This window comes from Rhinolophus hipposideros (assembly GCF_964194185.1).
Source record: "Rhinolophus hipposideros genome assembly, chromosome: 16".
In the NCBI taxonomy this organism is placed as follows: domain Eukaryota; kingdom Metazoa; phylum Chordata; class Mammalia; order Chiroptera; family Rhinolophidae; genus Rhinolophus; species Rhinolophus hipposideros.
Genome location: NC_138062.1, coordinates 38651663 through 38671405, shown reverse-complemented (window position 1 = coordinate 38671405; position 19743 = coordinate 38651663). Strand labels below are relative to the sequence as shown.

At 41.4% G+C, this 19743-nt stretch overlaps 1 protein-coding gene across 1 annotated transcript; it reads left to right on the top strand.

The window, feature by feature from the left end:
• Window positions 1-4868: 4868 nt before the first annotated feature.
• Window positions 4869-5465, top strand: LOC308509391 (putative methyl-CpG-binding domain protein 3-like 3; the record flags this gene model as incomplete). The annotated part of the gene is made up of 1 exon (XM_081077373.1): window positions 4869-5465. One exon carries the CDS (start codon window positions 4869-4871, stop codon window positions 5463-5465), a length of 597 nt encoding a protein of 198 aa, XP_080933499.1.
• Window positions 5466-19743: the final 14278 nt, after the last annotated feature.

The window sequence follows — 19743 nt, the reverse complement described above, 5'->3', positions numbered from 1 at the left end:
GAACATCATAAATGTCATGTCATACCTGTTCTCCTGGAGTAAGGTAAATGCAGCTCAGCCCCTGCCTGCAGAGACTGTGGGCGGTGGTAATGGTGCTGAGGTTCCCTGAGGGGAACCAGGTAAAGGTGTGTCATGTCCCTTCAGAGGTGAAGGCCAACTGTAGCTGAGAGGCTGTTGACATAGGCACTGAGCAGACCAGACTTACCTAAATCTATGAGAGCAGAATGCATACCCGTTGCTGAGTGGATGGAGGCAGTAAGTTCCATAATGTTGGGGATGGGTGTAGGAATATGTTTAGTATGACCACAGCCTCAAGGTTATAGTAATCCAGTGTGAGGTGTCACTTATTCTTTCCAGGTTTAAGAACAGGCCACATTCAGATGTTTAAAGGAGAAGCAATGGGAATAATCACTTCTTCCTAAAAGGTTTCTTATAATAGTTTTCAATCCTTGAAGGCCCTGTTACTGGGCTATATTAGTTATAATTTAAATAAGAGGTAGGGACCATGGAATCACATTTCATAAAGCCGATTAGGAAGTGGTAAAGACTTAATTTATATTCATGAATTATGGGTTCAGAACTGTGCTGTTCGCTATGGGGTATTTTAGGACAATGGGTGCTATGACCGTGAGGAAAGGCAAAGGTTTCTGATGGTTAAAGTGAAGTATAAAATTTGTCCTCTAAATTATATTCTGTAAGTCCCCTAAGATCATTGGGTACCTTGCTTAAATTTACTGAGATCCGAGGTATAACTAGGTATTAACCTAGTAATTTAAATTTAACTGTAATTTAACTGTAATTGAATAATTACTCAAAAGTTTGTAAATTACTAAGTTTCGGAGTTGGCAACATTAATTCAAAACTTATATTTCAGAGGCTGAAAAGCCAAAGAGCACCCTTTTATATTTTTTGTCATATAAATACTTTTAGTATATATTTTATTTCCCATTGGGTCAAATTGTGGAACTTTTTCAATACCTTTTTTCTTATGTTCTTTCTCTTGTGTCCATCCCTGATTTGTATTTTAGTTCACTGGGTAAACTTTGGGGGAATGGGTGTCCCCCCTACCCTGATATTTATCATTTCTTCCTCCAGAGGGCCCCAAATCAGCGCCATCTGGGTTACAGTCCTCCCCCATGGAAACGGCTGCTGTGTAGGATTTAAGGACCCTGGGCTTAAGTCCTCTTTGAACTAACCCCTTCTCTGTGCCCCAGTGAAGCCATGGATGTTGTCCCCAACAGCCCCGGAAGGTCAGGATCTGGGCTGCAGTAGAGGCAGGGGCAGCAGCAGCAGGGGCACTGAAGGAACCCGAGGAGCCCTCTGATATCAGGAGAGTGGACTCAGCCCACCAGGTCTGGGCTGCTTCCCTGTCTCTTCTCTTTCTCTCTGAAATATCTGCTCTTTAAGGAGTGGGCATCTGATGGGCTCACCTCATTCACGGGGTACAATCATCCTCCTTCTCCCGTAGGCCCATCCTGCTGTGGGGAAGAACTCAGCCTAGTCACATCTTCATGCTAAAGACACAGAGAGGTTCCAGCCAAGACATCTACCCAGGACCACTTTAAGGAGGGCCCCATTCCCATACTCCTGCTCCCAGAGGACAAGGAATGATTAAAACTGCCTTCTAGGAGTCCTTTGTATATAGATCCCAGGCTCGGTATGTCCACAATACAACACAGGGCAGCACAGCTGTAATTGAAAAAATAAATATATAAATAAAATAGAATGTGTAACAACAATCATGCAAAAGTCAGGAAGGTTAAAAATAAAATTGAAAGTGTTCTAAGATATTAGCATTTGGGGGAAGTGATAGAAGTATTTTTATTAGATTGAATTAAGTAAAGGACTCATGATGTAATCATTAATATAGTTTTGCAAAGATTTGTACATGATTGCAACTAGCAAGTTTATAGAGGGAACAATGGAATAATGAAACATCAAAGTCATTAATACTAGCTAGGTCAAAGGGAAAGGAAAGAGTAAAATGGTTGAAATAATCTCAAATTTACTGCTAATTAGATGAAAAGCAAATGTAAAAAATATTAATTTTTTTAATGGCTGAGTGATATATTCTATAGAATTGTTAATAAATATTTTGGACATTATTTTATTGACAAATGTTTAAACAGTCTAATTTTTTCCTATTAAAATATAAATTGTGTGGACTTTTTTGTGCATAGAAACTTCCATTCCCATTTTTATAGAATGTAGCCATAGTGGGAGAAAAAACAACAACATTAAAATGTTGACAGAAACTGCAAATATCACCCCTACCCACAAATGTATTAATTTTTTTTTTTAATCTGCAACAGTGTCAGACAGTGTCAATAGCTTCGTATTTTTGTGTTTCTGTATAAAGATTTAGGAATCTGTCAAATTCCATTGACATGAGACAGGATGTCTCCTCTGGACTATCTGCTGATTGAATTATCCACTCCCTTCCACTATAAAAGGGGACTCAGAGGAGGAAGTCACTGCATTTTCCAGGAACCACAGGCTGTCTGCATCTCAGGAGTGGGTCAGCTGGACAACGAACGCTGCAGCCATGGGGGAACATGCATCCACCTGGATTACAAACCAGCCTTTCCTGGTGAGTACGGAATCCATATTGACTGCAAAAGTGTCCCTTTTTATACTTTTGTCTTCTGTCTTACCTCTTTAAATTAGCAGACAATAGCTCTTAAAACAAGAAGGTATCTTATTTCAATAAGATGTTAATGCTTATTAAATAATGTTCAGGATATTGTACTTTCGTTGTATATGAAGGTTTCTTGGGATAATAGGTCAGATGTTTTTGTTTTATTCTTTCTTTTTTTCTTTTTTTTTTTAACCAATACTATCACTAAAAAGTGGAAATAGTATTTGGCTCTGCACTGTTTAAATTGTTCTCTGGAAAATTTTTTACCCACAATGTGCTTTTGTAAAATTCAGTTCTGTAATCAAATATGTCATTAGTTAGTCCTCCCCTAATCTCTTCATCATCAATGATTGTAGTTGTTTTCTTTCTCTTTATCCCTCCTAACCTCTCTTTCTCCACCCCTCCCTCTTTCTCTGTCTCTGTGTTGGCCTTACGGTTTCTCACATCACTTACACCTAACACTACATTGGACACTCATTGGTCTATTAACTCTTACCTCTCACCCAGATTAAAATAAACAGGGGCACTGGCTTTAAGTTAGATTTGGAATCACAGGTTTTACATACAACTTGGCATATAATAGGGGTAGGAGTAATAATTATGGCAGCATAACAAGAATAAAGTGAGATCTTGGTTTCCCTTTAAAAGAATATCTTCTGAAGACACGAGAGATTTAAAAGGAAAGGTGCACTGATTAGATTTACATTTTTAATAGATCATTATGACTAGTTGTATAACGGATTACAGAGTGAAAGGATTTGAAGTCTTAGGCAGTGATAACACTCAAGAGATTATGTCATTGTATAATTGTAGTTGAGTGAATTTGTTTGAAATGTTTAAAAGTGTTTTTTGGAATTCAAATAGTTTCTTTCAATAAATAAACCTGAGAACTATCTGAGGGCAGAGCAATAAGAGAATGTGGCAATATTAAACATTAAAATCCACATTAGACATGGAGTATCCAATTTAGTGAGAAAGACAATGTAAAAGAAATAGATAATAATACACATACAAATACAAATGGAAAAATAAACACAAAGAAAACGTAATATTAATTTTGATTTCTGGATCAGGAAAGGTCACTCTGTGGAAATGGTATTTTGTAGGAAATCTGAAATATACCCAAGAATTCAAAAATTTCAGGATCTTTACATGGATTCGGGAGGGTGGGTAGATGGATCATTGATATGAGTGTGCGGTGATAGGGTGTTAGCACTAACAATTGACTTTAGGAGACATTGAGTTAGTGATGAATTATTTGGGAAACTGGTTGGTTCAACATGGCACCTGGTCCCTGTGAGTTGAGTCATGAATATGATCACTGATGTGTTGAGTGGACAGATGGATGGATATATAGGTCTCAGGGTTGAAGTCACATTGCGCTGATCCTAGTTTATTAAAATGGTATTTGAAGCCAGGGAAATGGATGGAGTTGCCTAGAAAGGGTGTAGATGTAGAACAAATGTGAGAGCAGGATTGACTTCTAAGAAGCATCAATTGTTGTGTTAAATCAAACAGAGGAGACAAGATTAATAGGGAGGAGTAGGAGGAGAGAAGGAAAAGAGGGGAGTAAAAACAGTTATTTACCATGGAGATATTTGTGTAAAAAAGAAGCTGTGATGGGGATATGGAATTATTTATTTATGAACCAGAAAATATCTGAATAAAGATGGGACTTGGGTGTGCAAGTGGAAGTGGGTATCTAGGGGTGAAAGGTACCTGACTTCGCTGGAGATGAGGCACTAAAGGACTATGGAAACTAGGTGTGTCCTGCAGCATAGTAAAAAAGAGGTGAAGCAACACCTGAAGACTTGGGATACAATGAAACCTGTGATCCCCGTGCCCAAAGGAGGGTGGGTTAGGGGAACCAGCATGTGGTAGGTGATGTTGACAAAGATGGGAAGAAGGAAGCATCCTCAGAGGAGGATGGTGGAGGGAAACGGTCTGGAACTCACACTGGTAGTGACCTTGAGCTTTCTGTCCTTGACTCCTGTGCTTGGTGTCCCAGGATCGGGTTCTCAATGTGTGGTGCCTGTGCTAACAGCTCATCTGGGAACACTTAGAAATGCAAATTCTTGGCCCCACCCCAGCGCTACTTGGGTTGAGGTTCAGAGAACTGAGTTTTAACAACCCTCCAGATGACTGATGCGCAGCGCCCTCCGAGACACATTTCTCTGGGGACAGAGGAGAGTGGAAGATCCAAATGAACTGAAAGGCTTCATCTCCCATTATGCCAAGTTCACATTTCCTTTTGTTTTCAAAGGAGAAGCTCAAAAGAAATATGATGCCGCAGACTTTAGAGAAGGAAAGACAAGTTTATTTATCGAAGACCAAGCGGAGACATGGTGAAAAGTCTGCACTTCCTATGAGGATGACCAGCTGCATTTTCCACAGGCCGGTCACAAGGATAACTTCCCATCCTGGCCAGGAGGTCTGGCGCAGGCGCCGGGAGGAGACCCTGGAGAAACCCCAGCAAGTCTGTGCATACAGGAGATTGCAGGGACTCCAGGCCCCCAGCAGTGAAGGACTTATGAGTTCATTGCAAATCACAAACACCGAAAAAGTAATTGCACCGGGCAGTGCCGGTGCTGGGTCTCTGCACACCAGCCTTGAGCCCAACGCTGCGCAGTCATCAGACTGGGCAGACATGATCCCAGGAGCGGGTCTCTGTCTCCCACAGCTTCTCCACAAACAACCGGTAACACCTGGAGACATCCGGAGACAGACCCGGAAAGTGAAAAAAGCAAGAGAGAGACTGGCCGTGGCCTTGAGGGCAGACAGGCTGGCCAAGGAAGCAGAGAGCCAAAATGTTGTGAAAACTGGATGAAAAATAGCAGAAGATGGTGCTGGAGAAGCTGAGTGGTGTGGCCCTCGGGAAGTGGTTCACCGTGAGAGCGCGCTCAGTTTTACCTGCCTCCTTTAACGTCAGTTTCTTGCTCTGGACTGTGATGCTGTGTTATAGTAAAATTGTACTTTATTAAATTCTTTTGAGAGACAAAAATATGAAGAGTAGATGATTTTGTGGGTGAGAGATTGGGTTTCATGTGACAAGAAAGGAGATCTTGTCTTTGTACACCTTTCTCTTTACTGGGATTTTTATTCACTGTTATAGTAAATTCTACAAAGGTAATTCAGCCTGAGGAATGGTTTAGTGTGTTTAGCCATAATAGTTTCTTATAGTATTTACACCCAAGGAAAAGATGACACTCTAGGTAATTATTTTTTTAATGGTACATTAATTTGATTCCATAAATTCCAATTTCATTGAGCTTGCTTTTACATTTCATTCTAACATAAATTTTATTTTATTATTATTTTTTGGGCCAAATGCTAACTCAAACGAGACATTTTCTTATAATTTCATTAGCACTTATGCCACCTGTTACATCCTTATCTGTGACCTAAAATTTACCTGGGTGAGTCTTTAATGGGGTTAACCTTAGAATCCTAACAAGGAAATGTTGTTTAGGAACATTTTACACGGAGAGAACCTTGGCAGCAGGCTTATCGCTGATAATCCCCAGTGGAGGGAACTTGCCCACCTGCTTACAGCGTTGGCACCTCGTAATTATTCAGTCAACATGTAATGAACAATATTTGGTGGAAAAAAGTGTCAAGTCACAGACATGAGTAAGGGACTATTTCACTAGGACAAGATGGAAAAGGAGTGGTGTGAGTTTGGAATGATAGGGCATTTTCTGGACTTCTTTGAATTTTTGATGGAGCAGGTCTAGCAGAGGAGGAAGGAAGGCTGATTTCAGAGGGTCAAACTGAGAAACACAAGTGTAGAGTTCTCTGAGGTGTACAGCTATGACCTGTACCTCCTGATAAAGGTCTCTGGACTTAACGAGATGGCTCCCTCCCAGAGCCCACGACTTTGATGTGGGGCTGACTCCACCCCAGGACTAGGGGGTTCTAACTCTTCAATGTCAGCTAATCTGCATAACCCCACACCCCAGTCCTGGGACAGGGAGTGTCACATGGCCCTCTCTGGTCCCACAGGATCCAGGCACAGGCCCCTTTACGGAACAGGAGGTGGAGCTGGGTATACACAGGGCTCTTACTTGTGAGACCTGGGGCTTTATCTGGGGAATAGGGCTGTGTATAGTCACAGTGTTGGAGCAGCTGACAGGGTTTGACCCACCTGGAAGGAGAGCATAGTGGGTGGGTGTGGGGATGGTCCCGACAAGACCTGCCCCCTCATTTGAATACTGCATATGTCTGTGCCTGGACACATCTACAGCTCAAATCCTGTTAACATGAGCGGACTTCTTCTCTCAGTAATCTTTTCTTCCCTCTTCCTATAGTCTGTTACATTATTTTATCTTATGTTAATTTTAATTGGATTTTCTGTCTCATACATTTAAATAGCTTCTGACTAATTCCCAGATGTAGACCATGATTTCAGTGAGTTACATTAAAAATTGTAAGTGTTCAGGTGTGATAATTGGGGACCTGAGAAATGTAAATGATGGCGTCTGGCATGGTCAGTGGTCTTCAGGACACCCATATAAGTCATATGACAAGTGGAAATTTTAAGACAAGATACTATAAGGCTTTGATGGTTTGAGTGAGAACTAATGGAGACTCCTACATTGACTCAGTTTATCAACAGCAGGACATCGTGGCCTCTTCCTGGCGGTCCCCCCATTCCTCAGTTTGTGGCTGTGTAACTCCAATCTCTGCTTCCATCTTTCACATGGTCTTCTTCCCTCCACGTCTCTGCGTCCTCTCCTCTTCTTATAAGGACACCAGTCATTGAATTTAGCGCACATCCTAAATCCAGGATGAGTTCATCTTCAGATCTTTAACTAATGATATCTGCAAAGACCCAATTTCCAAATGAAGTCAAATTCTGAGGTTCTGGGTGGACACAAATTTTTGATGGGCATTTTTCAGCCCACTACCTCTTCCCATTCACCTGGGGGGATGCTGGCAATCCATCTTGGATGTGACTGTCTTGTGTCTGGTGAGACCTGAAGGGGTTCCATCAGCATCATCTGTACAAAGCATACAGACAGCCTTCATGTCCAGTCAGATATGAGTGGTAGCACCATCGCAGGGGTTGTTTTCCTCAAAAGTACCTGATGTAATTAATGAAGGTAAAATAATATAAAATTTTAAACTGTGGTGTTATTTTTTATATTCCTACAAAGGAAAAATTTTACAAAGTGAAATAAGAATTTTTGAACACCAACCAACCAAACGAAAAATCCTGGGGGAGAATAAAGAAAACGGAATACATCAAAATATTTTCCTGGTCATGTTACCAACAGCAGCAGAGTAGGTAGCTCAAAGAATCATTCTCTCCACTGAAGCAACCATGAAGCTTGACAAAACGAACAGAACACCTGCTTCAGAACTGTGGAACAGAATGTATGAAAAATGTTCATACGTAAGAAAAACGTAGGGCATCCAGGGCAGTGACTGTTAAGAAAAAAACGGTGGCTGACTTGGGGTAGGAAAGCCATGTGGCGTTTTGGATTAATGCCTACCAGCTGCCATCCCCCAGCACAGCAGTGGTTGTGAGGACCGGAGCCCAGATTCCTTATGTGGCTCCCTGGAGCCAGAGGATAACATGACCTTGTCCATAATATAGGGCGATTGTGTGACTGGATGGCAGTGACCCGTCTGTTGGTTCCCTGAGGCACCAGAACACAAGCTGACCTTTATTTCTCCTACTTGTGCTGGAGTGTTTTTCCAAGTGGTGTCATTTTTTGCTGAAAGATTTAAAGACATATGTTATTGGTGGAGCAAGGGATGGAAAACAGGGGACATAGCTGCCAGACTCATAAACCTGGAATAGTGACGGGTGAGGAGAAATCTTCACAAGGAAAAAGGGTAGGAAGGTCCACTGCGTATACTAGAAGCCAGAATGCAGTGTGCTATCTGCCACTTCTGAAGCTTCTTGAGTAGGCTGGTCTTCTTCTACCGTTCCTTGTCTTTCCTCCTCCCTGATCTTAGTTCCCTCTGCTTCTCCCTTCCACTTCAACTCAGTTGGTTGTTTTGGATCTCTCTGGCCGGCCTCAGTTTCTCTGATTTTCACTGTTTCAGTTCAGCTCTTGCTGCCTCTCCCTGTTACACCCTGAGCTCATGTCACACAGGGGACCCTGCTCGCTGTGCCATTTGTCGTGCGGGGTCACCTGCGGGGTCTCCTGTCTTGCTCCCCACATAAGAATGAAGGACACAGTAAGGCTAAAAAGGAACACCCACGGAGCCATAGATAGGGTAGTCAAACCAATATATTCTCGCTGGCGGCTGGGCTAGAGACACAGGAAGCAGGATCTACATAATGTGCCTAACAGCAGTCCGCGCTTGTCAGCCACCATCTTCTTGCTAGCCCCCATTCCTTCTGCTAGTGTAGCCACAACCGTTATATTAGTGGCCAATGGCCTACGGGTTACAGCTGACAGCCAACTAGCCACAGCTGCTGGCCATCTGATCACAGTTGATGGCCATTTACTACCCGAGCCAGCACCTTTCTATTGTGAGGCCGAGAGCCTGGAAACTGTTTTTGGGGCTTTGTCCCCACAGCTCAGCTCAGTCCACTTTGGTTTGTTGTGTTTCATTTTTTCTTGTCTCAAGGAGGCAGATTAGGGGGTGGCAGCATGCGTAGTTGACTGTGACAGGGGAACACAGTAACATTCTGAAAGGAGGATGAAATGTATTGGCATGGAATTGATAATGACTTCAAGCTCTCTGCCCTTGAAACAACATGAACACGATCAAGCTTTATTTTCAGGTGTAAAGCCCCTGGAACAATAGACGCAAGACTAAAACATCATGGAATTGCAATAAGTAAAATCCAAAGTGTATTAAGCTGTGGAAGACATACAAGCCCATTCCTTCTAGAAATAATTTACACACACACACCCCAGCACAACATGGATAGGCTACAGAGATTGAAAGAGACTTCAGATACAAATCAATGAATTGGAAATGATGGATTTTTACAGAGATTTTAAATCAAATGAAATGTTTAACCAGGAAAATGAACAAACTTGAGACAACTGTGGAAATTTGAAAACTGACTAAATGGTTATAGGAAGGATTTATTTTAATTTTATTTCATTGGAATGGAATCCAAATCATTTATAGGTTGATAAATTTTGAGGTAAGATGATGGATACTTGGGTGTTGTTTTTTTCTCTACTTTCTCCTTTTATAGATTTTTTAAAAAATTTGAGAACAAAATTTTAATATAAATAGTATATTCAGCTCATTGCTCTTGTTACAATGCTTAGAAAATTAAACATTGCAGAGCGGCTGGTTAGCTCAGTTGGTTAGAGTGGGGTGCTTTTAACAACAAGGTTGCTGGTTCAATCCCCACATGGGCCACTGTGAGCTACACCCTCCACAACTACATTGAGACAACTACTTGACTTGGAGCTGATGGGCCCTAGAAAAATACACTTAAATAAATAAAAGATAAAATTAAACCTTGCAGATATAAATGAGTCCCTTTGAACATTTGTTTCTGATTCCTGTCACTCTCAATGCATGTAGGGGTAACCATTATCCAAGAATTTAGTGATTTTTATTCTCTTCTATAAGTTGTCTTGTATTCTAAAAAAAACACAAAAATCACTTCATTCCACATTCTTTGAATTCTTTGTGTCTTTTATACCACTTGATTCTACTTGCTTCTCCATCCCTGAAGTCAATGATCTCAGGGAGCTATTCACACCAGGTGATTCACAGAGTAATTTAATTCATTATTTCTGCACCTTTCTCCAACCTAATGCTTTCAGTGACACTATTAGCTGCATATTTAAATCACCTTGGTAAATTGCAAAGTGCTGTTGCCTTCCCCACCCCCTACCCCTAATATACAGACACAGTTGATCTTGCCTGGGATCCAGACATCATCTGTCCATTTCAATTTTATCATGTAATTATAATGTGCTGCAAGTCCCGAGAAACCTTGAAATGAGAGATCCTTCATTTTATCTTAAAGTCAAAAATCTTTGAGTTCTGGGCCAGCCTGGTGGCTCAGGCGGTTAGAACTCCATGCTCCTAACTCCCAAGGTTGCTGGTTCGATTCCCACATGGGCCAGTGGGCTCTCAACCACAATGATGCCGGTTCAACTCTTCAAGTCCCGCAAGGGATGGTGGGCTGCGCCCCCTGCAACTAAGATTGAACACAGCACCTTGAGCTGAGCTGCCGCTGAGCTGCCAATGGTTCAGTTGGTTGTAGTGCGTCCTCTCAACCACAAGGTTGCCGATTCGACTCCTGCAAGGGATGGTGGGCTGCACCCCCTGCAACTAGCAACAGCAACTGGACCTGGAGCTGAGCTGCGCCCTCCACAACTAAAACTGAAAGGACAACACACTTGACTTGGAAAAAAGGCCTGGAAGTTCACACTGTTCCCCAACAAAGTCCTGTTCCCCTTCTCCAATAAAATCTTTAAAAAAAAAAAATCTTTGCATTCTTACAAAATAAATTCTGATGTCCTGGCTCCTCCTACAGCCATTGTGATGCACTTGGTGCGAATGTGCCCAGGCCTCACTGTTAAAAGCACCCCTGGTGTGTTTCCTGCAAACAAAGGTCGAGAACCACAGCCTCCAAAACAGCTAGAGGACACCCTTGGCTGTCCTTCAGATTCTGGGGAGTTGTGAAATTCCTGTACACCAGGATGCCCCCACATCAGTAGGTAAGAATTTCTGGGTCTGGACACAGCCATTAGTAGTTTTTAAAACTCTCCAGGTGATTCCAGTGTACATCCATGTTGAGAACAATTCAAGTAGAATTGCCTGACTTTAATCACATTTGAAATCTGGTGATGCCAGATGCTAACTCTGGATTCCCCTTTTTCCTCTGGGGTATTGGTCTGCAGCAGTCACGGACTCTGTTTTACCTCTGGGTAAAGCAGTGTACACCCAGGCATTGGGGCTGTTTTTGAAGGGAAGAGGAATTCTGGAGAACAGGTTCAGAGATCAGAAAGTAAGTACCATGAATGCAGAGCACAGTAGTCGTTCTCCTGTCGCAGGAGGCTCTCTGGGATGTCCAAGAGAAGACTCAACCTGGAGCAGCGGTGACTGAGTTCTTGTCTCCAAGCACAAAATAATTCAGAAGTGAGATAGATGCAGGAAAGTAAAAATGATTTATTTAAAATTAAAGTAGACACTTGAGAGAAAAGTGCAGGCAAACTCAGAGAACTGAATTGTGCCAGAGGAAATCATGATCAGGAGTTTTTATCCCTCCCTGGGCAGGAAATTGGTGATGTCCCACTGATGTCGTTCATTCATATCCTCCCTCTGGGCGGTACCCTCCTTTTTCAATTTTTAATTCCTTATTTGGTTCCTCTGGAACTGTCATGGTGTCAGATGCATGATGGGAGTGCCAGTAACCACAAACGAGATTATAATTAGCTAAATGAGATTATAATTAGCAAATGAGATTATAATTAGCTAAAGGTCAGGTGCTGGTCCTAGGGATCAGCCTAGCTAGAAGAAACTGGTTCTTGTTTTTCTCCAGCTGTAGGTACACTTGTTACTTGTGTAACCAGTGAGGCACCTCACTTGTACCCTGAAGGGGGTTGTCAATTTACTAGGCTATCTATCCTGCCTCCCACATAAAAGGGAGGCAGAGGGCACTCTGAGAAAACCCCCTGGGTAAGTAGGCTTCTGGAGCCCTCCACTTCTAGTACGGTTGCTGCTGGTCACTCACTGCCCCCTGGATTCTCAAAGCCATGATGCAGAGTTCTTTAGATTATCAGAACCAGCACAGATATTATCTAAGGAATCCCATTCCCCTGCTTTACTCCACGTGTCTCAGGTAAAGTTGAGGGAGTCTCTGGGCAGCCTCATCTTGTACTCCCCCTTTAGCTGCCTGAGAACAGAGAGGAAGTCTCTCCTCACCTCCTTGCTTGCTGGTTGAAAACACAGCCTTTGCACTCCCTTAATTCTTGGGATTGCCTGGTGAGGCTGTGTAGTTAAACTGACATATGCTCACCAGACTTGTGAGCATAAGGAAAAGGAGTTTCAGTTTTGCCTTCGGTGTTAAGCAGTAATCAGTATATCTGAAGTTGAGAAGGGGATAGTTATATTTGTGTTGTCGCGCAGCAGCCTAACGTCTATCCCCTCCTGCCTATCCCTAAATAAAGAAGAGTCTGTGAGACTGATCCCCTCAGGGACTTTGCTTCACCTTTGTGCTTACACATTATGTCTCCCTGTTTGGTCCCCAAAGATAGCTGGATAGTCAATGACGGGTAAAATTCCCCAGAGAGGGAATGACCTAAGCCAGGCAAAGTCACGTGCGGACCACCTGGAGAACTCAGGTCGATAGAGGTGGGCACAGCCCCCCCACATTCCCCCGGCTAAGGAGAGCCTCTGCCTTTGTGGCTACATTCCTTCCCACAACCTGCTTGGGAAGAGATTCAATGATGTGATAACAGCAGTTCTCCTTCCATTCTTATCAATACGTTTCAGCATAAAGGTTTTGTCCCTGGGGAGGCACATACCATAATTGTTAAGACATCATGGGACTTTCGATTCCGGCTGCTTGAAGGCAACGGTGTTTGGTTTGAATCCATTTTCTGGTATGATGTATGAGACTCACAGACCGTGGAAAAAACACTGCTACTTCCTTGTGTGTACATCAATAAAAGCCACAAGGTGGCCCGATTCGGGGCTCTCAGTCCTTTGCGACTGTGAGACCCTTGGCTCCTAGTGCATAATTTTCTTGATTTCTGTGTCTTTCTTAACCCTTCGCCTCCCCTTCTCGTTCCCTCACTGCCTGTGTTGCTCTGGATGCAACATATTTGTAGTGTTTCATTGCTACCTCTAAGGAAGAATGTGTGCATTGTGCAGAATGATTATATGGGTCTGAAGTAGACAAACCCTTTAGGTAAGTATTAGTATCGTGTTTCCCCGAAAATAAGATCTGGCCGGACCATCAGCTCTAATGCATCTTTTGGAACAAAAATTAATGTAAGACCCGGTCTCATATTCCATTATGTTAGATAAGACCTGGTATTATATTATAGTAAAATAAGACCGTGTCTTATATTAATTTTTGCTCCAAAAGACCCATTAGAGCTGATTGTCTGGCTATGTCTTATTTTCAGGGAAACACAGTAGAGAGTGTGGGAGAGGTGATTGATGTATTAGAGGAAATGGCATAATCATTCTGAATTGTTCTGTGATCCACAGACTAGGGTTGCTCATATCATGGAACTCAGGGGGGTTTGTAAAGATCAAATGACAGTTTCTATTAAAATATTTGTTAATAAGTCTTTATATGTATTGTTTTAAAAATTCACATAATTACTTTTAAAATGAAATGTTTATACAATATTTAAAAAGTCACTCAGAATGGCACCCTAAGGAGTAAAAATGTTGAAAATCAGCTTTAAAAATGCTATAAGCTATTGACAGAAGTGAATCACTTGAAATATACATTTTTTAAAACAGTGCACACATTTTTTAAAAGTATATTTGGCCATGTAATTTCATGTAAATACAGTCGATGAAGTGTTCCAGAAAGACAAGTATGTATAATCAAATGTAACATTTGTGTTTCAATCCTCCTATTTCATATATTCCTTTCCAAACTTTAATATATATTTTGGTGTGTAGACACCTAAAACTTTTCTATTATTCTTAATTTTAACGTATGTAATTGCAAATTTTTAACAAATATGTGATTATTATCATAGACATGATTCTACTCTTCCTTTATGCTTAACAATATTGTTTGCTGACGGATGCATGCGAGATCATGGTATATATTTCTACCTCAGGCTTTTTTTTCTAAATTACTATTGAAATATAACTTACATAGAGAAAAGTACAAGTCAGACACATTGCCATGAACTTTCACAAACTAAACACACTCATGTGCCAGCACTGAAATCAATGAAAAGAATATCAGCTTCCTCCTGGGGGTGCTTTCTGCTGCCATCCTGCTCTGGCTGCCAAAATGGCCTCCTCTGCTGTAACAGGACTGTAGTCACACAACAGCCTAGCCAACTGTCCCTGCATATCTTTCCTTAAGGAAAGAAGAGTTTGTGAGATTGTGCCTTTCTGGGACTCTGTTCCATCCTTGTGTTTACAACTTATGTCTCTCTGTCTGGTCCCCAAAAGATGGTTTTCAGCCAAAGACGGGTAAGATATCTCACGGGAGATACAACCCAAGCCAGGCGGAACCAAGTGGGGACCCCAAACGAGCTGCCTTGGACAGTGGGAAGGGGCCTTGCCTCCCCTTCTCCCTGCTTGGGAAAGTCTATTGCCGGCTCTGGCTTTCCCCTTGCACCTGTTTCCACTTCTCTCAAGGGAGTTGTTACAATGTGAAAGACATGATCCTGAAAAGGTACATGCTTTAAGTAAAAACATCCTGGGAACTTGTGCTTCCGCTGTTTAAAGACAAAGGGTGATTGGAATAAACATTTTTTGTTATGAGGTCTGAGCCTCATAGACCGTGTAAGAAACAATGCTGCTTTCTTGTAGTTGTAGACCTATCAATAGAAACCTCCAGCCAGCTTTATTCTGGGCTCCAGTCCTCTGAGACTGAGAGACCCCTGGCCTTGGGAGAGATTTAACTGCATTAAGTCTCTGTTTGTTTCTTGCTTAAAAACTTAACCCAAACCACCCCTTCTCGCACCCTCACTGCCCTTGTTGCGCGGGACGCGACACAGGACCACAGAGAAATTTTGCCAGTTGTGGGAAAGATGTTAGGAAAATTTGCCTTTATTGGATGATGTTAGCTTTTGTCTGTTAACTTTTTTGTTCCCTTGTCCCTCACATGAGAGACTGCATGTGAGTGATGGTTACTTAGGGTTAAGAAAATTCTCCCTCGTCTCATTTCCAGCAGGGGAGATATGAGGTGATGAAGAGTCTTTTTGTCTGTTTCACCCACATCAACAGATGAGATGAAGTAACTAAGTTATATCAGAATGACGTGACAGGCACTTTGCCAGGCTTTAGAAGGCCTTGGGCCAATGGTCCCAGGCGAGAACAGTAAGTATTGTTTGTTCGAATGGAACTAGCCCTTCAGCTGGATAAGCAATATTTTTATCACAGTAACTGTTGAAACCTCCGGAACTGGAACGAGGAGCTTGGCTCTAAGGTACATCTGAAAAAATATATGACAGACCTCAGTTGGCAGTGTAATTTTCATCATTTTGTCATCATTCTAAATATTATAAATATTATAAATATTTATAAATAAATATTATTTATAAATTCTAAATGAAATAGAATATCATTCTAATATTTTGAAAACTTGTGTACAACATGGAGCTTACAACATCAGGAGACGCCCTGACTTCCAGCCGTGGACCTGGCAAGGTTTTGATTCCTGACCTTTTCACTGTTGTTTCCCCACAGTTTGGTGAGCTTTTGGCATCTACTGTAATAGTTACTATCCTATAAAATTTATTACTGCTTTTAGATACTCCTTATTGATGTTATTTGTGTATTTAGCCAAGAGATTTTTGATCAATAGTAAACATATGTTGGGATCTCTTAAACTTATATGTATGTATACTCCTTTTGACATGACATTGCTATCAATGTATACAGTTTACTCTTAACCACCTTTATTTTCTGTCATTAACACATTCTTTTAAGTGCCTTTGTCTTTTGCTATTGTATATTGCTAAAAAAATTGATTGGCTATAGCTAAATAAATTAATTAGTCCCTCTCTAGCGTGTGCTCCTTTTTCTTTTCCCCATTCATTATTACACCAGTTTTAGTGTTTTACATGCATGGAAGGGAACCACATAGTGTTGGGAGTGTGTTGGGAGAGAAGTCCCTTGAATTTTGCCTAGACCGTAAGGTTAAAGGCTTCTGAATTGTTATATCTTACATGGAACAACGGAAACATGGTTAACAGCCTCAGGTCTGAAGTATCGGTATGTGTCTCAGAAATTCAAGACAATTTATTGCCCTAAGCAAAGAAATGAGCCTCTGCAGATTGAGGTTTTCAATGTGCAGAGTAAAGAGTGACCTTGATTTTAACTTGAGTATTGTGAGTCAAGATATTCCCAGAGTTCTTTACGCCAAAGGGGGCGACCTTGGATAAAGAATTGTTGCTATTGGTGAAATGAGATAGCTAGGTCTGGGTCCCAGTCAAAGGAACTGTAACAGTGTGCACTTGAGCTTGATTCTTTTGCAGGGAATTTTCTAATGCTAGTATGATTGCCTGGAATTTTGCTAATGGATCTGATGCTCGGGTCTAACATTTGATCAGGGATGGCCTGATGGATTTCGTGACAGAACACAGCATCTTTGCAGTCAACTCCATCAGGTGTGGTTGTGGCATACCATCCATAAAAATATGAACATCCTGGTCATTCATGTGTTCCCAAGTGACTCCCAAAGTGGCCCGTGTATCCAGAAAGGTGACCTCTTCCGGAATAGACTGCATCAATCAGAGAAGCGGGAACACACTTACTCCTCTAGGAGTGATCTGCCAGAGGTGCCATTTTTTGCTTTATTCTGCAAGTATCAGTATCTGTTCAATGAGGAGACATCTGTATAGAAAGTCTGCAAGATCCTGAATTCATGACCCAAGGTGAAATGGGAAACTTACAATTAAGGTGGCTCTAGGCATTGCCTCCATTTACAAAAGGATTCTGTCTCAGATGCCAGCAACAAATGTTCTAACTGTGCGCAGACAATAGCTTCTGGTACAGGAATACCTTGGGTAATTTATGTCTACCATCGGGTGGTTTAGAGACTTTTGAGTGCATAAAAGAGGCTGACAAAGCCTCTAGGGTAAAGAGGTGTGGGGAAGAACATGATAATGGGGTAATTATTTCAACAAATTCATGAGCCATTTGTTTTAGCCATTGGAAGTCGGTCAATTTTAAAGTGTTGTGTGAATATAATATGGTAAGTAATCAAGCAGATCTGATAAATACACTACAGTTGGGATTGTTATGACCTAGGCGAAAGTACCCATGACACAAGTTCTACATCCACTTTTTTCACGTTCTCAGCTCACAGCCCCTGGGGTTGCCTCAGGTAAATTTTCCTGAATGGAATATGTGTGGATTTCTGAAGATATTTCCAAGTAAGCAGGCACAAGTCGGCTTGACTTGGGGAACAAAGAGCTGGAAATGGTCTGTGGGTGACAATGGAAGGAAATGATGCTAATGCCCATGACTGAAGACGTCCACAGGCAGATCTCACATGGGACACACCTTTATGATTCAGAACCACAGTACATCCAGTGGTCTGTCCGAGGAGCCTGATTTAAACTCCAGGACAGATTCTGGGAACCCTCTCACTTTACTTCTAGTTATGTGCAGGAGATGAGGCAGATGCAATGCTAGAAGATGTCTCAATGAAGACAAAATTGTAAGAAAGGCCGACTGTGGCCTGTGTCCTTCTTTACCAGTCCTTGAATTCTTCCTAAAAAGATCCCCAGTTGTGGAAAAAAAAGATGAACACACACACACACACACACACACACACACACACACGAAAACCAAGATTCAAAAGAGTCTAACATTTTCCTAGCATATGAAAGTGATTGTGTTGTTCATTTTCTTAAAAAAAAAAAAAAAAAAATATATATATATATATATATATATATATATATATATACAAAAAGGTCTGACAATTAAGTTCGTGAACTTTGTAGCTAAACTTTTTTGATATCAGAAGAATTATTCATTATGAATTTGTAGCAAATGGACAAATAGTTAACCAAGTTTACTATTTGGAAGTGCTGAAAAGGCTGCATGAAAAAGTTAGACAATCTGAACTTTTCACAAACAATTCATGGCTCTTGCATCACGACAATGCACCAGCTCACACAGCACTGTCTGTGAGGGAGTTTTAGCCAGTAAACAAATCACTATATTGGAATACCCTCCCTACTCACCTGATCTGGCCCCCAATGACTTCTTTCTTTACCCGAAGATAAAGGAAATATTGAAAGGAAGACATTTTGATGACATTCAGGACATCAAGGGTAATGATGACCATTCCAGAAAAAGAGTTCCAAAATTGCTTTGAAGGACTAGGCAATGGCATCAGTACATAGCTTCCCAAGGGGAGTACTTTGAAGGTGGCTGTAGTGATATTCAGCAATGAGGTATGTAGCACTTTTTCTAGGATGCGTTCGCGAACTTAATTGTCAGACCTTCGTGTGTGTGTGTGTGTGTGTGTGTGTGTGTGTGTGTGTGTGTGTGTATTTGTGTGTGTGTGTATCAAATCATCACGTAGTAATCTTTAAATATACACAATTTTTAAAAATCAGTTATACCTCCATAAAGCTGAGGGAGGGAGTTTCCAGGTACATCCCATATTTACATAACAATTTATTGTTTTTCTTATATCAGTGAAAAATAGGAATCAATTGCCCTAGTGATATGGCAGCCATTTGCCTTTCAAAGGGTGCTATCCTAAAAGTAAAAACGTCTTTCAAAATGAGAGGCAATCACCGAAAAAAAAAAAAAAAAGATAAATTAAAAAAAAGAAGAAAAAGTGAGAGGCAACAAGTATTTATTGAGATCAATAAGAATAGCTGTTCAGGAAACATTAATTCAGGCAGAAGCCCAAATAATATTCTGATTTGAAGACAAAGGCAATGGGTATTTATGAGAAAGGGAAGGGGAACAATTAGATCAATAGAAGGAAGGCATTTCTACTGGTGCAGATAAGCTCACATACCTCGTGATGCTAATTCTAAACAATGCTTTTAATTTTTAGTCTGGTAGTCATCAGACGTGTAGTCATAATAAGTGCTTTCTTGTTATGTTTACAAAGAGTTCTTCGAGACATAATGTTGCCCTAGGCTCAGTCCAAAGATTATTTTGCCGTTTTTCACTTTGCAAGGTTTGAGGTATGACTCGCAAGGTGGTTCCTCTGGCATGGCAGCTTCGGCTCTATTTTAAAGTGGCTCCATTTATATTATTGTGACAAGGGACACAGGCAAAAACGGATGTAAAATAAATTTTCTTTTGTAAAACGCACACTTGGGAATTTAATGGACACGTGTCATAGCTTGTGATTGGTCTGAAAAGAGTCCCTGAGCCCAGCTAGGGCAGCAGGGTTCCAACGTCCCACCAGAGCCAAGTGCTCTGGATTCTTTCTTTTAAAGACCAAGTGAGTAGGGGTGTGGAAGGGATGGGTGGAAAGTTCAGTGCTA